Source organism: Dasypus novemcinctus, chromosome 13 (assembly GCF_030445035.2).
Source record: "Dasypus novemcinctus isolate mDasNov1 chromosome 13, mDasNov1.1.hap2, whole genome shotgun sequence".
Classification (NCBI taxonomy): Eukaryota; Metazoa; Chordata; class Mammalia; order Cingulata; family Dasypodidae; genus Dasypus; species Dasypus novemcinctus.
The window spans coordinates 48,386,612-48,410,149 of record NC_080685.1 but is presented as its reverse complement, the minus strand read 5'-3'; the positions used below and the strand labels follow the sequence as shown (position 1 = coordinate 48,410,149).

The following is a 23,538-nucleotide window of genomic DNA, read 5'->3' as shown; positions in this document are numbered from 1 at the left end:
AAGTATTTAAGCCAGTTAGTAGGAAATGTAACAGTTTTAAGCTTGTGTGGAATCCTTTGATAGCATTCAATTTAGTTAAGGGAACTTTGGATTCAGTCACTTTTGATTAGATCACTATAGGGACTACCTCAGTGAGGCATGACCAAGGTTGGGTCTCAGTCCTCTTGCTGGAGTCATATGTAAACTGAGGACTGAAATCAGAAACACACAGAGATAGATAGCTGCCATTTTACCCTGACATGAGAGAGAGGACTACAGGATTGCCTACAGATGGAGACAGAGAAACCCCAAAAGGCTGAGAAAGAGGCAAGAGGCTGGAATCACAGAGCAGCTTGAAGCTGAAGAGATGAAGCCAGAGGAGAGAGAAGAGATGAGCTATTGTGCCTGATCTCCCACAGCTGAGCTCAGGGAGAAAATAAGCCTGGAGAAGAAAGTAGAAAGAGCCTGTGACAAGCTACAAAACAATGACAAAAAAGCAATTAATATTATCTTAGAAGTTAGAGGGTCAGAAGTATCTGTCTTGATTAAGCTGATTCTAGAATAAGTTTGCCAGGTGAACAAATATAAGAGGAAGAAGCAAACTCATGAAAGTTTAAAATGCATTTTTTATGGAAATGGCAAGTAGTTAGAGCTGACTAGAGAGTATCACACACAGACTTGTGGTGGGAAAGGCATTTCATGCTGAGTTTGTACTTTAATTCTGGAGGTGATGGGAATCCATCAACAGTTTTCAACAATGGTATAATAATCAAGTTCTATGTTGTAAAAAATGTTTGCCAGCAGAGAACAGAGTAATTAGAGGGAAGAAAGGTGTGGAGGCATTTTAGAAGGCAATTGTAATTTCTGAGATAGAGTTCACTGGTAGTCATTACAGTTTTTCAACCCTAGGACTTTGCATCTGTTCTTCCTTAAATATGCCCTTTGCCCCTATATCCACTTATTGCCATGAGCTCAAAGTAGGAAGCAATTTCAAGCTCAGAGTAGGAAGCAAGTTCCCATTCGTGGAAAACTTATTGTCCACAAGACTATATAATCAACAAAGATAGGACTAGTTCTATCTCATTCACTATTGAATTCCTAGCACCTGGCATAAAAAAAGTTCTCAACAAATGCTTGTAGAATTAATCCAGATGTGTTTAAAAGACAGAATCATCATGACTTGTGATCAATTACAAGTGAGAGATACAAAAGAGGGAGGAATCAAAATATTCCAGGGGTTCTTAAGGGGTCCATGAGCTTGAATTGAAATTCAAAAAACCATTATGCTTGTGGGGACATGTTGGTGCAGGTGTGATGTATTTATTAAATATATAATACACAGTATAGTGTGGACTTAGTAAGGGGTCTGTAGTTTTCACCTGATTGGCAAAGGGGTCCACAGAACAAAAAAGGCTAAGAACTCCTGAAGTATTCCAAGGTTGTTAATTTGGTCAAGGTGAAAAGTTATACCATTAACAGAACAGGAATTCAGATGACGGAGAATGTTTAGAGAAGAAAACTAGGCATTTGTCTCTGGATATCATGAGAACTTAAAAATGGAGCAACAGAAAGTGAGAACAGTAAAATTTGAGAGTAAACCAAAGGAAGAACTCATAATAACTAGTGGAAGCAGCCAGAGGATATTATTTCAAAAGATCCATGTTATAGAAAACTGGAAGTATTAAATGACGAGCTTGTTCTAAGGGGTAGTCTGGAAAGGAGATTTTAATTTGGATCTAATATCCACCAGAAAGGAATTTGTGTTCTTTCAGGATAAGAGTCTAAAAGACAGAATCTGACAGTTCTGGAAATGAACAGGACAGAATTTAATACAAAAGAAGTAAGTAAATGCCAAGTGGAACAAAACTGGGCTCCATAACTATGGTGCATATTTATAAATTACCTCTCCAGATTTCAGCTAGAACACTGAGATTTTTGTACTAGAGTATGCAGTTAGATTGAAAGTATAATGAATAGGATGATCCCTTCTGGAGATATTTTTAAAATTTCTTGTTTCAGGAGAGATAGAGATATTAACACTGTAGGCTTTTTCATCCTCTGTATAGTGGCCCTGAAAAGTGCCAGCTGCAAAAATTGGAAGCCTTTTCAGGAGCTAATATCCAACATTTGCCTTCCAACCTGAAAAATTAATTTCAGCATAAATTTACTTATTGTCCTGATGTGTCCATTTGATAAATACACAGCAGAATAAATTTCTTTACTTAAAATTCTATTCATAACTCTGTATGAGCACCTAACATGGGCTCAGCCCCTTGGTAGGCTTTGAGGAAAAATGCTGGCTAATAGTATTCTCATTTTTAAAAGTAAAAATAGTGCAATAAGTCACTCAGATTGTAAGTAACAGGATTAACACATGTTCTGACTCCAAATCCCAAGCTTTTCTTACAGTGCCAAATATTTTTAAATTGGACAACCCAGATAGACAAGAAAAATGTTTATGAAATAGAGAACAAAAGGCAACAAATGAAAAAATTCAACTAAATACAATCAAATGGCAGGAAGGGGGTATATTATTGGAGAGAATTTCATAGAGGATTTGAGGACAGGTGGAACTTTGGTTGTATAAGAGGATCGTTGGGCACTCATGGTGGAGAGAATATATAAGCAGGGGCAATAATGAGCCTGGCAGATTGGACAAAAGTGTCTTATATTTCGGGGGCAGGGGGGCATGGAATCTGAAGCATGATTGGTGAGGCAAGACTTGAGATGGTAGTAGAGCCTGGGGCAGAACCAACAGGAGAGGGGCAGCACAGTTGAAATCTCTACCCCTGAGGTAGCAATGGAATTTGGGTTACCCAGAGGATAGGCTGCTATCTAACCACCCCTTATCTAAGAGATTCCTGTGGGACTGGAGTTTTACAATAGGAGTTTTACCTCACCAAAAAGTAGTGTCTAATAGCAGAAGCCATGGTCCAAAGGAAGGTCTTTAGGAATAGGATGCAAAAAGGTCTAGAGAGAGGCCAGGAGTCTATGATAAGGAATGGTGCCAAAGCATTATCCAAAATTTGGTGGTGGGGGGGGCGGTGAATTGAAAGAATAGCTAAGAGATTAGAAGGTGATGCAAACTTGATACCTGGGTCTTGAAGCACTTGATTTAGCCTTTTGGACTTATATATGTCTAGGTTAGATAGAGATGATGAATACATATGTAGATATAAATATACGGCTAGATATATAGGACTTGGAGAGAGAGAGATTTTCCTTTTGTCTTAAAGTGGACACAGCATTAACAGGCTGGTTTGGGGATGGTCTTTAGGTTATTAAGTAAAATAGAGATGGATTCAAATAACTGCACTTTCTGAAATATATTAAGTCATTTAAGCATATTATACTGGGTATGATAATTTACCAAATAATCCCCTCAGGATGAAACAATTAATGTACCTGTAAGTTGCACTTATTATATTCAGGTATCGCCTTACTTAACTTTCAGTTTCTGGACCAGTAACTCTTAATTCTGAACATGTATTTAAAGCAGACATGCTTTTAAGCCATGTTTCATTAATGGGCTCTGTTTTAAATGAGGTTTTTTTTTGGTATAAGTAATGCTACTTTGTGCTTGATTTGTTCAAAAGCTATTTAAAATTCCTTGAACCCCAAATGTATTACTACATCTTAGTACTACTCTCATTTATGGAAATGTATGTAAAGAAACAAATATTTCATCTCATTCTTTCTTTTCCATTTGCTCTCCCAAAGGGAGCTAATTGTGCTTCTTTATTATATATGTGACAATTTTTGATACAGGTTTATTTAATTTTTAAAAATTACTGAGAACAATCAAACATGAGTGTTAATGAAAAACATCTGTGAGGTTCCATATATTCTGGAACTGAATGTGGAACAACATTCCAGTCAACATGGGGTCAGGTTTCCTGGCCTATTTCTGCACATGAGAAATCAGAGAGCATGAGAGGGTGAGTAGAGGTGTGTGACTGTTCATGATTTTGCGTGTGCGTGTGTGTGTGTGTGGTGAAAGGCCTGCTTCTGTTGCAGCTCCCAGCAGCAGCCTAGGGAAGCAATTTTTTCACATCTAGCAAGACACACTCCAGGATATTAACACTCTACTGTTTCCAAGAGCCTCTGTTCACACCAGCTCCAGAGTAAACACCAAGAAAGAAGGAGCCTCAAGCTGCTAAAAAAAACACAGAGAAAGCAACAAGAAGAAACAGAGTTCCAAATGTTCTGGAAAATTGCCCTTTTGTTTAGAGTGCCCACAAAGCAGGAGAGTAAAGAAAACTCAGTACCTGTTAGATTTATTGGCAAATAACCATTATCTACTATGTGTAGATGAGTGAAGGATAATTTTATGTGAACCACAATAAGTAAATTCAAACAATATAAACTAAGCCACACAGTAAGAGCTGCAAGTTCAAGGGGGAAAAATAAAGAAATGGTATTTTCTGTGGGGTGTATTGCCAACCTGGGAAATCAAATACAGAGTCAACTACTAGAAGAGGATTTCATAAAGGGACTGACTTGAATCCCTCAGGACGTGTATGATGATGTCATACCTTAAGCAAAACTGTGCCCCAAGCTCTAATTATGAATTGGCCTTCTGTAAAGGATTATGGAGAATTAGTAAATTGGCGTTATTACATTACAGTATGTAACAGTATAAACTCCTTGGGCACCTTCATTGTATATTCAATTTTTTAACAAATCTAGTTTCAGTCCAGTATTATCAGGAGTTCAGCACCCTAATGGAGCTTGTGATTTTATGGACTTGTGTCTACAAGCTGAATAGCTCTTTAACTAAACTAGTGGTTTAGTAAGATTTTTCAAAAGCAGGATATCATTTGAATTTTGCCAAGTTTAAACTCTGTAAATTCAGTGGATTTTAAATTTGGAAAAGAAATCAAGATTTTTGAGGCTCAGATTTCATTTACTCTTTATCAAATGAAGTTTCCTAGGGTGGGAGAGGAGATGAAAAAGAATTTTTAAAGGATTATATAAAATGCCCATAAATAGATTATTTAAACTAAGGGCATCAATTTACTTTTATCAAGCCATATTTTAATGAGGTAGGTATCAAAGAATCTGTCTTTTGTAGAGTTCATTTGAAAAGTACAGGAGCTTAATAACAGAGGAAAAGGTTCTTAGTGGATAATGAAATTAAGTTTTAGTAAAACTAATTTTGCTTAGATTTTTTCCCCTGAATTAAAAGCCCCAGTGATTTTATATTGTGGGGTGGAAACAGCATATAAAATGATCTTGGACAAATAACTTAACCTTCCTGGGACTTAGGTTCCTTATTTATTTTAAAAATAATAGCGACTGTGGAATTCTGGGAAGGAGGCAGTAGCAGCATGTTTTTTTTGTAGCCTCACAAAACACCACATAAAAAATACAGAGCAACCAAAAGTTCATGGATAATATTTGCAACAAAACTAGGTAAGATAGCATAATGCAAACCTCAAAATACAAGTAAGTAGAGACAAACTACAAAAGCCAGAAATCTTGTGTGTCATCAGCATCTGTGTGGAAAAAAGTGGAGGGAAGAATGACGGCATTTGATAATCCTGAGAATAAGAAAACCACAAAATACCCAACAAATAATCCCTGAAAACTACAACAGGCCAATTTGAGAGAAGTGAAAAAACTGAGAAGGTTGTTGTTAACTCTAGCAGCATGTGAGTGTAAGTACCTGCTGTAAGCTGTACTAAAGGTGCAACAAGATACTCTCTAGGAACTCTCAAACCTGACCCACTAGGGCTTCCTTCTAGTACAGAATCCCATATTGAAAAGAAATTACTAAGACTGTAATCATAATTGAGCAAGAGATAATAGAGATAAAGGAAAGAAGACAGAGATAAAAGTGGGAGAGGGGAACAAACCCAGGAAATCTCAAAAGAAAGCAAAATCCTGTGTTTTTAAATAGCATATGCAAGGAGCAGAAGAGGAGGTTCTGTAAAGTTAGAAAAACTACCAGTTTCTAAAAGTCCAGGGGAAAAATCTCATAAAAATGAAAATCAAAAATATATCCAGGTCAAATATCATGCAAAATGAGAGCACATTAGAAGGAGAGATAAAAATTGTAATGCACTCTTTCAAAAGAAACCAAGCTATATTAATAAAAGGGTATAAAACATGAAATAGTAACATAAATCAACATTAGAAACTCATAAAGGAGGTGATATAATTCATGAATGAGAAATTTAAAAATATTTTTAAAATATAGTCTATATTAAAACAGAAGCGTGAATGAGAACAATAAATAATGTATTAAAAATAGGTCAAAAGCAGAAAATTTTAAATTATAAAGAAATGAAAGATGTGAAAAATAACTTAAGAAAATGGCAAAATTTTAAGATAGGCAAAGAAGATCCAGCATATGAACAATAGAAGTCCCTGAAAATGAAAACCAAGAGAACAGACTATTAAAAATTACAATTCAAGAAAATTTTCTGAAATTAAAACAAAGATTTGGAACTGAATATTTAAAGGGTACTGGAGGTAACTGCAACTATTCATGCAGAAAAATCAACATCAAGACATGTCATAGTAAAATTACTGTGCTTATTTAAAATAAGATAAAAAGTTCTTTGGCTGTCTAGACAAAAGACATGTGACATAGAAGGGAAAGAAAATTAGGTTATTACCAGATTTGTTACAGTAACACTTTATACCAGGAGAAAATGGAATAACATACTTAGATAAACAAGGAAAGAACATGTTAGCCAAAGATTTTGTATACACTAATGCTTTCCTTTATGTATAAAAAGCAAGACCTCAAGGAATATTGTTCCCATTAGCACTTCCTAAAGAATATGCTAGAGAATAACCTTCAGATAATCAAAATGGTTACAAAAACATGGAACAAAGACTGGTGGAATTGAGCATCCGTAACTGTTAATATCAAAAAGAAGTGAACACTAGAATACATAATGCAACATCACCTATTGCCAAAGAAATTGAACCTAGCCTGATCAAGCCTCTGGTTCCAGCTTCTAGCTAGAATAAAAAATTTATTTGCAGAAAAGATATAATTAATTCCATCATAAGTGTGCTCAGCAAATCCAGATTGTGGGACCACCACAGGTCAAGTAGTGTTGGTTTGTTAAACAGATATATTGTAAGGAAAAGACAGGAATAGAGAAGGAATCTGTAGATTAAAAGACACACAACAGATGTCAAGTTTCTAAAACTGGGAAAAATTAAACTACAGTGTCTAAGAATATACACAAGAGTTTGTACTTAAGGTAAAGCAAGGATGTGATTAGTATAAAAGGACAGTGATTAGCTTTGGAAATAGGAAATGGGCTGTGTTTGAAAGGGGCACATGGAGGAACTTCTGAATTGGCTGGCAAAGTTCTATTTTTTTGACCCGATGAGGGTGTGCACCTTATAAATAATTCACTAAGCTTTGCATTTTATTTGTATGGTTTTCTGTCTCTGTCTTTTTTTTATAATAAAAAGATTTTACAAAGATAAATTTTACTGAAATATTTTCACCTCTGCTAATACATATAAGCTGTCTATCTCATTTTCCTCATCTCTAACATATGAATAATTTTCTCTCTTAAAATATTTTCCTGTTACTGCTTAGTCCCTAGCATATAATCAATAAATATCCTTTTTCCTAACCTTCATAAGATTTCATAAGAACTTTTTAAAAATTTATTGAAGCATATCACTCACACATGAACATACATAAACAATAAGTGTATAGCAATAGCTGTGAACTTACAAAACAAACATATATAACATAATACAGGGCTCCCACATCTCACCCTACCACCAAAACCTTTCATTGTTGTTAAACATTTTTAATTAATGATTAAAGAGCATACTCAAAATATACTAGCAACCAAAGTGTTTTCTCCCAACCCACCCCATTATTATTATTTTTATATCATTTATACAAACATACATAAACAATAAGTGTATAGTAAAAGTTGTGAAATTACAAAGCAAAAATACCTAACATCATATAGGAGCCCCACACATCAACCCTCTGCCAATACCTTGCATTGTCCTGAGATATTTGTTACAAGTTATGAAAGAATATTGTCAAAATCTTACTACTAATTATATTCCTTATCTTTCATTTTGTGTATTTTCCCCAATCAACCCTATTATTTTTTTAATATATTTTTATGACAGAAGTTGTAAGTTTACAAAGCAATCATGCACATGTGAAGAATTCCCAAACAACACCCCTCAATCAAAACACCACAGTGTGGTAGAACATTTGTTACAGATTACTGCAAACCACTGTCCATAGGTCACTCCAGGATTTTTCCTATGTTTCTCCACATTCCCACCACCTGGCAAGAGTGATGTACATTTACTCTAGCTAACAAAGGACACACTTTTGCATCTGTACCATCAACCACAATTGTCATCTACCTCTGGGTTTATTCAGGACCCCTTACTGTTCCAAGTAAATTTGATAATCATGTTTTCCATCTATTTTTAAAATGCTGGTGGAATTTATATCAGGACTGTACTGAATCTGTATATCAATTTGACTAGAATTGATATCTTAATGATATTTAGTCTTCCAATCCATGAGCATGGAATGATCTTCCAATTATTTAGGCCTCTTCCTTATTTATTTTAACAATGAGTTTTAGTTTCTGAATACAAGTGTTTTACATCATTAATTAAGATTATTCATGAGTGTTTGGTTTTTATCTGCCATATTTTATTTTCACCACTATTTTGACATTTTTAGTTTCATTTATTGATAGAATCTTCATTTCTAGACTCTTCCAGGCCTCTCTCTCCTGTCTTTTCTTTTCAGGCTCTAGCACACCCTTTAGTATTTCCTACAGATCTGGTCTCCTGGTTATAAACCCTCTCAGTTTCTGTTTATCTGTGAATATTCTAAACTCACCCTCATTTTTGAAAGACAATCTTGCTGGATTTAAGATTCTTGGATGGAAGCTTTTCTCTTGCAGTATCTTAAATAAATCATACCACTGTCTTCTTGCCTCCATGGTTTCTGGTAAGAAATTGGCACTTAATCTATTTGGGCAGTCCTTATATGCGATGCAGTGCTTTTCTCTTGCTGTTCTCAGAATTCTCTTTGTCTTTGGTAACTGACATTCTGATTAGTATGTGTCTTGGAGTTGTTCTATTCAGATTTTTTCAGAAGGGAGTACATTGTGCTTCTTGGACATGGATACCAATGTCCTTCAAAAGGTTTGGGAAATTTTCTATCATATTCCTTCTGGCCCTTTTCCCTTCTTTTCCTCTTATGGGACACCCATAACATGTTTGTTTGCACATCTCTTGCTGTCATTTATTACCCTGAGACCTTGTTCAATTATTTCCACTCTTTTCCTCATCTGCTCTTTTCTATGTTCAATTTCAGAAGCCATTTCTTCAAACTCACCAATGCTTTCTTTTGCCTCCTTAAATCTGCTATTATATGATTCCAATGTGTTTTTTATTTCATTTATTGTGCCTTCCATTCCCATAAGAGCTGCTATTTTTCTTTGTATGCTTTCAAATTCTTCTTGTGTTCATCCAATGTCTTCTTAATACCCTTAATCTCTTTAGCCATCTCATTGAATTTATTAAGATTTGTTTGAACATCTATGATTAGTTGTCTCAACTCCTTTATGTCATCTGAAGGCTTATCTTGTTCCTTTAACTGAGCTATATCTTCCTGTTTCTTGGTGTGAATTGTAATTTTGTTGTTGCTGTTGTCTTGGTACCTAGCTTACTAGAGCATTTATTCTGGGTGCAGTTTTTCTCTTTAGTTTAGGGCTCCCTGCCCTTTCTCCCTTGCTGGTTGTGTACTAGGAGCCAAGGATATAGTTGGTGCTATAAACTGTGGAGGCTCAAGTTGCCTTCATTGCCCAAGGGACAAATGAAACTTTTCCCAATTTTCTCCTTTGCCAGGGGTAGGGACAGAGCCACAGCTCTGTGTGGAATAATCCAAGTCATACAGGCCTGAACTTTAGTTGCCCAGAGAAACAGATGAAACTTCACACCCCTTTCTCCCATGCCTGGGGTGGAGATGGAGCTGTAGGTGTGGGCAGCAATCTATGAACTGTGGTTCCAAGATGACCGCAGTTGCCCCGGTAGACTTCTGATTATTCGGTCTGTGCCAGCCAAAAGTACCTGCAGTTTCCTAGATAGGCTGACACAAGGCCTGCCAGCTTCCTCCCTGCCAGAGGTAGGGCTGAAGTCTAGGGTAGGGGTGCAGGCCAATCTGGGTGAAAGAAACCAGTCTTCCATCACTCTGATTTTTCATCATGCCGGAAGCTGAGTCAAAATGGCAGCTACTAGCCTATTCCAACTTGGACAGGTTCAAACTTTAGCTGTTGTTAGGGTTATACTTTAGCCAGCCGAATTAACTAATCAGTAGCTGAGATGGGTGGCCAACCATCTCTTCCTCCCTGTTTTTGGGAATTGGAGCTTCCAATTATAGCCACTGAATAGCTCCTGCAGCTTTGTGCTGCTAAAGTAGGATGATCACCAGCCTCTGTAGCATGACCTATAGTTTCCCAGAGATGCTGGCACAGGTCCTCCCAGCTACCTCCCTGCTGGAGGTGGGGCTGAGGCTTATGCTAGAGCTGCAATCTGATCTGGATGGAAAGAAGCTGGTCCCTACTAGCACTGTGATTTTCAGTCTGTCCCAGTTCCCCTTGTGTCAGATGCAGAGTTAAGATGGCTGCTACTAGCCTCTTTCTGACTTGGACAGTTTCAAACTTTTGCTGTTCTTAGGATTATAACTTAACCAGCCAAATGTACTAACAATGGCTGAAGTTGGTGGCCAACCATCTCTTCTTTCCCCATTTTTGGGAAATAGAGCTTCCAATTCTAGCCACAGAATAACTACTAGGCAGCTTGTGCCTCTAGTGGAGGATGGGCACCATCCTCCATGGAATGGAGTGCTCTACTTATGAATCTTCCCCACAGATGAGCCGTGCCCTCCTTCCATTCTTTCAAGGGTGTTGCAGGATGTTCTTCTGGTCTCCTGGAGCTGCACACATGGAGAGCTGACACAACAAGATGATGCAACAAAAAGAAACACAGATTCCCATGCCGCTGATAACAACGGAAGTGGACAAAGAAGATGCAGCAAATAGACACAGAACAGACAACCGGGGCGGGGGGGGGGGACAGGGGAGAGAAATAAATAAACAAATCTTTAAAATAAAAACAAAAAACAAAACCTAAGAGGTTCCTATATACCCCACTCGCCAGCCCCCCTGTTCCTGCCACATCAACATCCCCTTTCATCAGTGAAGCATTTGGCAGATATACCCTGGAGAACTGCCACACTGCATGGACCATAGTTTACATTATAGTTCCCCAGTCCATCCAGTGGGTTATGGCAGGATATATGATGTCTTGCATCTGTCCCTGCAATACCGTTCAGGACAATTCCAAGTCCCAAAAATGCCCCATATCACATCTCTTCCTCCCTCTCCCGGTCTTCAGCAACTCCTGTGGCCACTGTCTCCACATCAATGATACAATTTCTTCCATTGTTAGCATCACAACAGTTCTATAGTAGAATACCAGCAAGTCAACTCCAATCCATATTTTATTTCTCCATCTTGTGGACCCTGGGATGGGGATGTCCACTCTACCTCTAAATCGAGAAGGGGCTTAGATCCCACATGGCTAATGATGCAGTTGTAGACACTCGTTTCCCTGGTGTGGCAGTTGACCATTCTCACCTGCCCATCAGCTGGCCTGGGTACATCTAGTGAACTGTAGAGTAGGTGTTGCAACTCTGCTAAGGCTCAGGACCCAGCTGGCACATGGACTGTCGAGAGATTCAAGTCTTCTGAGCACATACAAACCCCAACACCAATCACAGGTACAGTAAAAGTGACAGAAGAGGCATGTGTAGAGAGGTCACATCTGAATCCAACTCCATCACAATCAGGAGGCTTTGTTTTTCTTTGTTCTGGGTAAGTCGGCCAACAAAATGGAAGAGTAAAGTACGTGAATTTTAGTTTACATTTGACTTTCTAGTTTAGAATGTTCATACTTGTTCAATTTTAATGATATTATAAAAGCAAATGTACTGACAACAGAATCACCTTGGAATCAATCCTATTCCAGCACCTTAAAGTCTAAAGACAAAAGATAGTCTAGGAGTCATGAAAATATTTTAATAAAGTAAAACAAAACCAACCTGGCTAAAAACATTTAAGCTGTTAATGCTTCCTTAGCTCAGAGGAAGGAATTTTCATCAGCATGTCCACCTGGTTACCATAAAAGTTATTTGATAAAGTTCAGTCAAGATATCATTTGAAGAGAAATGCATATCACCTTGCCCTGAGGAGAACAAAGATAAGTAGACAAGCAGCATTTTGTTCCATTTTTGTTTTTTGTGATGGTATACCAACATCTTTTATTCAATGCAATGTTGACATCCTCTCAAAAGTCTCAACTCATTTGGAAAGAAAAAGTTCACAAGCCAATGAGGAAGAAGAGTGAGTTGAGATACACATTTTATAACTAGAGAAGTTTAGCATACCAGCATCTCATTTTCTACCTTATCCTCTTTTTTTTTAATCAAAAGACAAATTGAACAATTAATTGAAGTGTGAGCTAAAATGTTTTGTCACTAACACAGAAAAGATTCTAAATTTGTTTCCACCATTGGTCATGGACTTTAATATATATGGACTTCAACTCCTAAAGTATGACTATATCAAAGAAACATACATTTGTTAGAAAATTTCCAAAATCAGAACCAATTGTTTCCAATATGCACTCATTTTTGATGAATGTGCTATCTACACACAGAAAAGAAAGGAGGAGAGAGAGAGAAAGGGAGGATGAGAGGAAAGAAAAGGGAATGAAAAGCATAGGAAAGAGGAAGGGGGGAGGGGAGAAGGGTAGTAGAAGAGAGAGGAGGGAACAGAGGAAGGGGAGGGGAGGAAAAACAAAATAAAAGTTCAAAGTTTTATAGCCAAATTAAAAAATAACATGATTTAATTTGGACCCCATACTTAAAGGCTGGGATTATGTCACCCACTATAATACAATATCTTCCAACTCTGGAAGCACAAAATCATTTCTCACCCAACTGCATATTTATTATTGCCAACTGGCAGTTGCTAGGAACCGGTCTGGAATGAACAGGCAGTTCCAGTTCTGTTGCTAATGACCCAGAGGATATGTCACAAACACCTGTATTAATAGGTGAAACCTTTTTTTAAAGAGGTGAAGAGGAGGGAGTACTCCTCTGATAATCAGTTTTTCACTTAATCCAGCAGTAGCCATTAATGCTTTTTAGCTCTAAAAATCCCTAATTCCCCTACTAAGATTTCAGAAGAAAAATCTGTATGCCAAAATAACCATTGCCTGAATTTATCCCAACCTATCATAATCTTTGGGGCTATTCCTTTAGCTCTGAATTGTGCCTGAAATATGTAATATGCACTGAACTAACATGTCCTGAATGAGAGATTGTATTCACTTAATATCTCCAATTTAAATGAAATTATCATTGTGAGAGGTGAAAGAATTGAAGCAATAAATTGGAAAGAGATGGTATCTTCTTTATAAGAGCAAAATTAATAGGGAAGAGCAAATTAAAATAACAGAATCTCCACCACCACCAAACATTTTTACTTTGGATGTAGATATATGCAAAATCTGCCTAAGACATCAATCATTTGTTCCATGATCGCCTATTCATAGACTTGAAACTCCTTTAGGGTAAGGTCTGTATGTTATTCTTTTAGCCTCAATTCTTAAAAGAGTGTCTTGTATTGAATAGACATTAAGTGTCTAGTGTTTCCACAGTCCACCTCCTACTTGGTTTTCGCACAGACACATTATGGCTCTACCATAGAATGTGTTATTTTGAGTTTCTTTTTTTTTTTTTCAGTCTGTGCATCCTACTATATTTAGACACAATTCTTCAAGTTAGGAACTATGTCTATTCATCTTTGCCTACCAGAGTCTAGAGCAATACCTGCTCACAAATTTTGGTTAATAAATTTTAGTTCTAATAATATAACCAATTATATATTATAATATATACTTATATATGCATTATTATAATAATACAGCTGACCTGGCTGGATAAGCTCCTCTTGCACATTTATCTTCCTTCCTTCCTCCCTCCCTCCCTCCCTCCCTCCCTCCTTCCTTCCTTCCTTCCTTCCCTCCTTTCTTCCTTCCTTTCTTTCCATTCATCCATCCACTCAACCATCCACATAAACAACTTTACAGATCTGTTCCAAGTATGTTTAAGACTACATATGCAGCTTTTACATTGGGACTTGAAAGTTGGCAGCTAGCATATAGATGCAAAACGAAGTTGCAGAATGTGGAAGAATATTTGGTGAAAATTAGTAAAGACATGACATTTTTGAAAGTGAGGCATAGCATCTTTTGAGGGGCCAGTTGGCTGTGAAGTTCCTTCCTGAGGGTTCATGCCATGAGGTTAATTCTGAAAAACTGGTGATGAAAATTAACCAGAAAAAAAAAAACCTTATTTTACAGACATGGAAAGGAAACCCACATGTAATCTGTTTTTATTAAGACATTGCTTTTTAATTTTGTAAATGGATAATGAAACAACCTCATGCAGATTAATATGTAGATAAAATTCAAACCTTTTCTGTTAACACTACCCTAGAGTCACAAGCTGTCAACAATTTGCTAAAGGTGAGAACCTAGTAAATGCAATGCCCCCTTAAAATTCTAGTTTGAATAAATTGAAATATGTGTAAAAAAAAAGACTATATACACATATCTAAACATACTAGATTATACATTAATTTGACTACATGTCATTAAGGATCATCTGGTTAACATCTCACACAACTATTTTTTAAAAGTATGTTTCAAGCTGTAAGAGAAACTGGAAAGAAGAAAAACCAGGGATTCATTTCTCATTTTCTTAATGGGCTACCTCCCTCCCCATCTTGAACCTTGGGTCAACCCAATGATGTCATAGTTGTAAATTTATGTCATACTAGTTGAAAATAGGGGGTATCACTATCAAGAAGAGGATGTCTTTTAAAAGGTCCTTTTAACTGAAATCTCCTTTACATTAAGATGTGCAGCATGAGTTCAATTTAACTTTAAAAGTTGGAAGATGACTGCATTAATAGCCGGTGGATGTGGATTCTTTGTACCACAATGGCCTTTTGATGACATCCCAAAGGCAGTCACAAGGTAAGAAAATATTTCCTATGGTGTGTTGTAGTAAATCAGGAAAGTAAAAATGTAATTCTTAACTCTCTATACTGTGTTGCTGTGTGAATAAAATATAGAATTAATAATAAATCTCAAAATATTACTTTTCTATATGAAAACTCTTTCATGACTCCCCATTGCCTGAGGAAAAATCTAACTACCATACTCTCTTATATCAGGCTCTCCATGAACTTGTTCCAGCTGGCTTTTCCAAACTTACCTTTCACTGGTCTTCTGCTCTAACGTAACTCTCTAATAATCTCAGACTACTTGCAGTTACCTAAGTAAACCATACTGTTTATACTTTTGTGTCTTTGTATATACTGTTGTCTTTCTTTAGAATATCCATATTACCCTGTCTGCTAACTAGAACCCTACTCATCCCATGGGGTTACATCCTCCTTTTTGCCAATATTCTATTTATTTCACACCACTATTATGGCATGCACCAAAATATTCAACAATTATTGTTTACATAGCTGGTGACTAGTTTATGTGCTCCTTGAAGGCTGTAACTACATGATATAGTAGTGTTGTGTAAGCAGAGAGATTCATTGATTGTGTGTTGAAGGCCAGGACTCAAAAATATTCTTGAGAAGGAAAAAAAGATTTATTATGACCAGCTGGACTCAGGGACTCACTCCTGTCCAAAAACCTGAGCCCCAACTAGGATTTTTGGGTCACTTTTATACAGAGGATATAGGAGCGGGGAGTCAAACAGTGTTTTTATGCAAAAGGAACTTCTTTGTTAGTTTCTTAGAGTTTTAGATGTTTGAGTATCAGCTAGATCTTGAATTAACACATATTCCCCACATTCCAGGTAAACTTGAATTAACACATATTCCCCACATTCCAGGTAAATTTGAATTAATATATTTAATCTGCATCCTCCCTGAATATTTGAAGCCTGTAGAGCCTATATCACTTAATTGACTTTCCAGGAACTAGGCAGACTGGAGTGGTTGGCATGGTTACAAGAGGCGAGGTTGCAGCTCTCATTGTTTGCATGCACACATGGCTTATGCTGGAATCTTAAGTTTAGCAAGTTTACACACACAGCCCAGGTAATTTATGAAGGAACAGCCCCCACACACAGCTCATTATCAATAGTATTTGCCATTTATTGAGTGATTATTATGTTCCAACCACTGTGGTTAGAGATATAATTAGAAATCCATGAGTTTATACCAATCACCCTTATTTGAAAAGATAGAAGTGTAAACAAATAATGTACAATAGTGCAATAAATGCAGTAAGAGATGGGAGGAAGACACATTAGTAAGTCTGGAACTAAGAAGAAGCTTCAGGGGAAAGAGAATTTTGCCTGAAGGAGCAAACCATTGTAATAACAGGAAGGTTTCCCAAAGCAACCTATCCTTAACCCTGTAGCTCCAAAGTCTCCAGCAACCATCCTTGGCATGTTGGTGCCACCGCTGAGATGATTTGTATGTAAATGGCTCTGCCATAGTTGGTTTTATGCTCCTTTGTACTCTTTCTCATTCTCTTCCCCCACCCCACCCCATTAAATTAGAAAATTGTAAAGCAGTCATTCCTTTATAATCTCCTCATGGTGGCTACTACAGTGTTCAAAATGCAGTTGATGAGAATAACAAATTAAAGTTGAAGTTCCAATAATAATGACCAGTGGTATTTGATTATAACTTTCTAATCAAAAAACCCTTTCATAGCTCAAGTGATTGAGCACCTGCTTCCCATGTATGGGGTCCTGGGTTCAATCTCAGCCCTGGTATCTCAAAAGCAAAACAAAACAAACAAACAAAAAACCTCTTTCACAAAATATTAACTCATTTTCTCCTCACCACTTTCTTTTTGCAGTGTGGTATTTTTCCCAAATTTCCTAATCGAGGAAATAGAGTATTTAACTGACTTGTACAGAGTCATATGAGTAATAAATGCTAGATCCACATTTTCAGACATTCAGTTCAGTTGATAACAACGACTACCATCATGTGATTGTCACTGTTTTAGTTTGCTAAATGGTTCTGGGAGCAATGTACTAGAAATGTGTTGGCTTTTAAGTGGAAATTTACTAGGTTAAAAGCTTACATTCTTGAGGCCCTGAAAGTGTCCAAATCAAGGCATCATCAGACATGCTGTCTTCATCTCTTCCTTCTCTGGTCCTTGTTCCTTGTTTCTTTCAGTTTCTGGCTAAAGTGACTTCCTCTCAGACTTTCTGCTCCATTGACTCCAGCTTCTGGTCCTTGGAGACTCCTCTCTCAGCTTCTAAGTTTTTCTCTGTCTCTTCTTCTTTGTTCTATGTCTGCAGCTTTTTATTCCTCTATAAAGGACTCCAGTAGAGGATTAAAACCCAACTGTTAGATTGAGTGAAATAAGCCAGACACAAAAGGACAAATATTGTATTGTGCCACTAATATGAACCAAATAACGGTGAGTAAGTTCATGGAGATAAATTCTAGAAGATAGGTTACTAGGAGACAGAATATGGGTTGAGAAAGGGAGTTGATGCCTAGTGTATGTAGAATTTTTAATAAGGTTTATTGTAAAAGTGTGGAAATGAATAGACTTGATGGTAACACATTATAGTAGTATTACTAATACTGTTGATTTGTAAATGTGATTGTGGCTGAAAGGGTTAGTCTAGGGATGTAAACATAAATTGAAAGGAAGCTAGAAGATAATCTAGGAATTATCAGTGATTTCAGTGATAGATGAAAATTGTGGTTAGTAGTATAAATATAAGTGTTCTTCTTTTACAAGGTTTTAAGAATATGGGGAAATTACAACTAATATAACTTATGGACCATAGCTAACAGTAATATTGTAAAGCTTTTGCAGCAATGCAAAAGAAGATACTAAATAAATTCTAACAGTAAACAATAGGGGAATAAAAGGGGGAATGGGGTTTTTCCTTTTGGAGTACTGAAAACTTTCTAAAATTGACTGAGGTTATGACAGCACATCTGTAATAAAAATGAGAGCCACTGAGCATACACTTAGAATGGATTGCGCAAGGCATGGGACTGTATAGCACAGTAAATCCTGTGGTGGAAGATGGACTATGTGGTTAAACAGAACTAATATGAAAACATTCTCTCATAACTGTAACAAATGTATAACACTAATATAGGGTATTAATAATAGGATGGGTTGGGAAAAATACACCAAATGTAAGATGTAAGTTAGTAGTAATATTTTGACCATGCCCTTTCAGAATTTGTAACAAATGTTTCACAAAACACAAGGTGTTGGTGGCTGGCTGATGTATAACAGCCTTATATTGTGTTAAGCATGTTTGTTTTTTAAGTTCCCAACTTTTACTATACACTTATTATTATCATTATGGATGCTCACGTATGAATGATATATTTCAATAAAAAATTTTAAATGAAAAAAAAGCCCCAACCTGGGTCATACCCTACTGAAGTGATCTAATCAAAAGGATAATTCCTTAACTGAATCTAATCAAAACATACTATCTACAATATGTTTACATGCACAGGAATGGATTGGCTTTAAAAACAGGATTTTCTGGGATCCACCTAGCTCCGAACTGTCACAGTCACCCCGAAATAAACTAATATTACAATAACTCTAAGGTGGATATGGACTATTTTCCTTATTTTATATATAAGAAAACTGGAGCTAATAGAGTTTAATTAACTCGCCCAAGGTCAAAAAGTGAACAAATGGTAGAGCAGGAACCCTTACTCAGTTCTGACTCCAGAGTTCAATCTCTTACCCACTACACTACACCATGTTGAATGGGATTTGTTCCTTACCTCAAGCAATTTATAATATTTGGGGGAGGTAGGAATAATAGGGAGAATTAAATTTAAATTAATAATATAACATTATTAAAGAATATTGATGGCTTCTGAGATCATCTCTCTGTCTCTGACATGTTTTCAATTCACTATGTTATGTCTAAGTATGATTTTTTTTTAATTAATATTTATCCTGCTTGGGATTCATGTTTTTCACATTAATTTGGGACATTTTAAAATCCTTAAGTATGGTCTTGTCCAGTTCTATTCTTTCTTTCTAAAAGCCATAGTAAAAGCATATAGACCCTTACATACTTTCTCTTAACCTCTTTTTTATAATTTTCTCTTTTTATCACTTTGTGCTGCATTATTTCTTCATATTATACACAAATTTTCTCTCCACTTGTGTTTTAACATGCTATGTAAATTCATTCATTTAGCTTACTACTTTTTGCCTTGTTATATCTTTGAAAAGAAATAAATTTAGGTATAACTTATATACAATAAAATGAACGCATTTTAAGTATACACTTTGATGAGTTTTGACAAATATGTGCGCATGTGTAACTGTTACCCCAATGAAAATATATAATATTTCTATGACCCCAAAGTTTCCCTCCAGTTTTGTTGCAGTCTGTCCTTTCCTTATCCTGGCACAAAGCAACCACGTATCTGCAGTGTCTCAAAATTGGTCGGTGTTTTCTATTCAAGAATTTCTGTTAAGTAGAATCAAACAATATGCTTCTTTCATTATGTTTTTTCAGATCCACTCAGGTTTTTTTTTTTTAATGTTGCATAATATTCCATTGTATGAATATCCCACCATTTTATATCCATTAACATGTTGGTAGACATTTGAATTGTTTCCAGTTTTGTGTTATTATGAATTATTGTGAATAATTATTAAAAATAAAAGTGAGCATTTGTGAACAAGAATTTTTGGGACTTTTTTTTTTTCATTTTTCTTGGGTAAATACCTAGGAGGGGAATTTCGGGCCGTATGGTAAATGCATGTTTAACTTTTGAAGAAACTGCCAAACTATTTTCCAAAATGGTTGTACCATTTTGCGTTCTCACAATGTATTAGAACTCTACTTCTTCCATGTCTTGGTCAGCCAAAGGGGTGCTGCTGCAAAATACCAGAAATCTGTTGACTTTTATAAGGGCATTTATTTCAAGTGGAAGCTTACAGTTACCAGGCCATAAAGTGTAAGTTACTTTTCTCACCAAAGTCTGTTGCCATGTGTTGGAGCAGGATGGCTGCCAATGTCTGCAAGGGTTTATTTTAGGCTTGTAGCTGTAGGTTGGGATAATTCTCGTCTCTCTCCCAGGGTTCATTCCTCTCTGGGTTCAGCTGTTCTGTTCTCTCTACAAGGTCAGTTGTAGACTATTTGGTGAACAGCTCATCTCTCTACCCAGAGCCTCTGCCTTGCCTAACAGAGCCTTCTCTCTTTCCACATGTATCTCCTTCTCCATGTGCTTACTTCTCAGGCTCCAGAATCAAAATTCCATCTTTCTCTTCTGCCATGTCATTTTTTCTGTGAGCCCCTACCCTGTCCTACTGATGTGGCCCAATCAAAACCTTAATCATTATTTAGTCAAGTAAAAGTGAAATCTCTGAATCCAAGCCAATCTAATGTACCCAGAGGAACAGACCAATTTATAAACATAATTCAAAATCTATTTTTGTAATTCATAAATAATACCAAATTGCTACATTCCACATCCTTTCCAACCCTTGATATTGTCTGATATTTTAATATTAACCATTCTAGTGGGTATTGTGGTAGGTAAAATAATGACTCCCCAAAGATGTCCACTTCCTAATCTCTAGAAACTGTGACTACGTTATCTTACATGGCAAAAGGGAAATTACAAATGTGATTAGGTTTAAGGACCTATCTTTAGGTGGGGAGTATTCTGGATTATCCAGATGGGCCCAATTTAATATCATGAGTCCTTAACAGTGGAATATCTTTCCTGCTGAGAAAGGAATGGTACAACAGGAGAACCAGAAAGATGCTAGGCTTAGACAAATCAAGCTTGCCATTGCTGGCTTTGAAGATGGAGAAAGGTGATCATGAGAAAAGGAATGTGGATGTCCTCTAGGAGCTGAGAAAAGCAGAGAGAGATTATCCCATTCAGCCTCTAGAAAGGAATATATCCCTGCCAACACATTGATTTTTTCCAATAGAATCCATATCATATTCTGATCTTCAGAGATGTAAGATAATAAATGTGTGCTGTTTTAAATTACCAGGTTTCTGATAATATTTTATAACAGCAATTAAAAAATATGAAAATAAAACACTAGTGGCAGGGATAAAAAAACCACACACATAGATGTAGTGTTGTGGAAGCAGATAGATTCATTGATCACGTTTAGAAGACCAGGACTCAGAAATATTCTTGAGAAGGAAAAAAAGATTTATTATGACTGGTCAGGCGTGGCAGACTCCTGTCCAAAAAAGCCGAGCCCTGAATAGGATCCGTGGGTTCCTTTTATATAGCAGATGCAGGAGTGGGGAGTCAAATGGTGCTTTTATGCAAAAGGACTTTCTTTGTTAGTTTCTTAGAGTTTTAGGAATTTGTCTGAGTATCAGATAGGTCTTAAATTAATACATATTGCCCACATTCCAGGTAAGCTTGAATTAACACATATCCCCTACATTCCAGGTAAGCTTGAATTAGCAAATTTAGTCTGCATCCTCCCTGAATATTCAAAGCTTATAGAGCCTATATCACTTAATTGGCTTTCTAGGAACTAGGCAGACTAGAGTGTTGGCATGGTTATTAGAGGGGTTTCAGCTCTCATTGTTTGCATGCACACATGGTTTATGCTGGAATCTTAAGTTTAGTGAGCTTACACACACAGCCCAGGTTATTTATCAAGAAACACACAGCCCCCCACACAACTCATATCAGTAGTATATCTTCTTGTAGATTAAATTTGCATTTCCCTGATGATTAATGAAATTAAGCATCTTTTCATGTGCTAATTGGTCCATCACATATCTCCTTTTAGGAAGTGTTTGTACAAAATGTTTGCTCATTTTTAATTAGGTTTTTATTTTTATAATTGATTTTTTTGTATATTATGAAAAAAATTATTTTGTGAGTTGTATTCATAGCAAGTACAGCCTCTCAGTTCATAACTTGCCTTTTCTTAGCAGTGTCTTTCAAAGAAAAGATTTTAATTTTGGTGGCATCAAGTCCAACTTATCATATTTCATTTACTTTTTTTTTCTTTTTTTTTTTGTATCATGTCTAAACATTTTTTTCAACCGAGAGATCTTAAATACTTTTTCTATTCTTCTAGGATTTTTATAGTTTTTGATCTTATATTTAAGATTCTCATTAGTTAATTTTGGCATAATTTTATGTAAAGAAAGGATTGCAGTGTATGTATTTTCCACATGCATGTTCATTTGCCCCAGGACCTTTTGTTAGAAAACTGTACTTTCCGGATTAACTTGGCCCCTTTATCAAAAATTAATTGAACTTAAGTTGGAGGATTCATACTTCTGATCTTAGAACTTATTACAAAGAATAATCAAAACAGCATGGGAGGAGATTGTGGGAAGATGGCATCTGATTAATAGGCAGAGCTCAATGCTCTCACAAAAACAATGGAGAAAGAGCTAAAAGCTGCCCAAGGGAACTGCTTTGGGGTCAGACCAGGACAGGACAGGGTTGCACAATTCCCATGAGGATGAGGGACAGAAAGACTAAGAAGATGAAACCATAAACATGAGTTATCAAGCCCCTGTGATGGCTGGGAAGGGCTCTCCTACTGCCAAGATATTAAGCTAGGGTAAAACCCCTGGCTCACTGCAGCTGACTGAGAGTGGAAAAGGCATCTTCCTCCCTGTCAGCTATTTCAAGGAAAAAGGGAGGGGAAGGTCAGGGGGGGCGGGAGGGGTTACTTCATTGAATTAGGCCAGCAGAGCCCACTTTGAATCTTCACTCTGGAGATTCAAAACAGGAACACAGGAAAGCCAAGACAGAAACACTTCCATGGAAACGGCGTGGAATAGTGCCATTGGCTAGCCAGTCTGGAAATTGCCTGAACAAAAACTATGGTACTCTATATTCCATGCCCTATTAGTGAGTCCCTGCACAATTTTCATAACTTAAGCTTGGCATTTAAAAGACTTAGAATAAGCTAAACCAAATATCAAAGGAGGGCTGTGTAAAAAACAATAGGCGAGGGGGAAAATTCACAATGATATTCAGATGCCAAGACATCAGCAAAAATTTACAAAAATGATAGGCCATCAGAGTAAATTCACCAACATATTCAGAAGCTTAGACATCAGCAAAAACTTAAAAACCACACTAGGAAACAGGAAGAGATGGCACAGTCACAGGAACTAACCAAATATCCTGAAGAGATACAGGACTTAACACAGTTAATCAGTGATAATCATACAGTGCTCCTAAATCACTTCAAAGAATTTGAAGAAAATATGACTAAAGAAATAAAGGATATTAAGAAGACACGGAGTGAGCATAAAGAACAATCAGAAAGCCTGCAAAGTAAAGTAACAGGCGTTATGGGAATGAAAGACATGATGGATGAGATTAAAAATACATAAGAACAGATTTGAATTTCTCAAAGACTGAATTAGTGATTTCAAAGACAGAACATCCAAAC

The 23,538-nt window shown here is 36.5% G+C and overlaps 1 protein-coding gene across 3 annotated transcripts in view; it reads left to right on the top strand.

Moving 5' to 3' along the window:
• KIFAP3 (kinesin associated protein 3) overlaps positions 1-23,538 on the top strand; it is a 232,873-nt gene that overhangs the window by 19,567 nt on the left and 189,768 nt on the right. For 2 of the 3 annotated variants that reach the window (XR_011645490.1, XM_058310104.2), the window contains exon 1: positions 14,959-15,114. Coding sequence is in view for 2 of the 3 variants with exons in the window: in XM_058310104.2 (XP_058166087.1) it covers positions 15,035-15,114 (80 nt within the window). In the remaining variant the exon portion in view is untranslated. Of the gene's footprint in view, positions 1-14,958; positions 15,115-23,538 lie in introns of those variants that run through there. The other variant, XM_058310103.2, reaches the window with a different exon arrangement.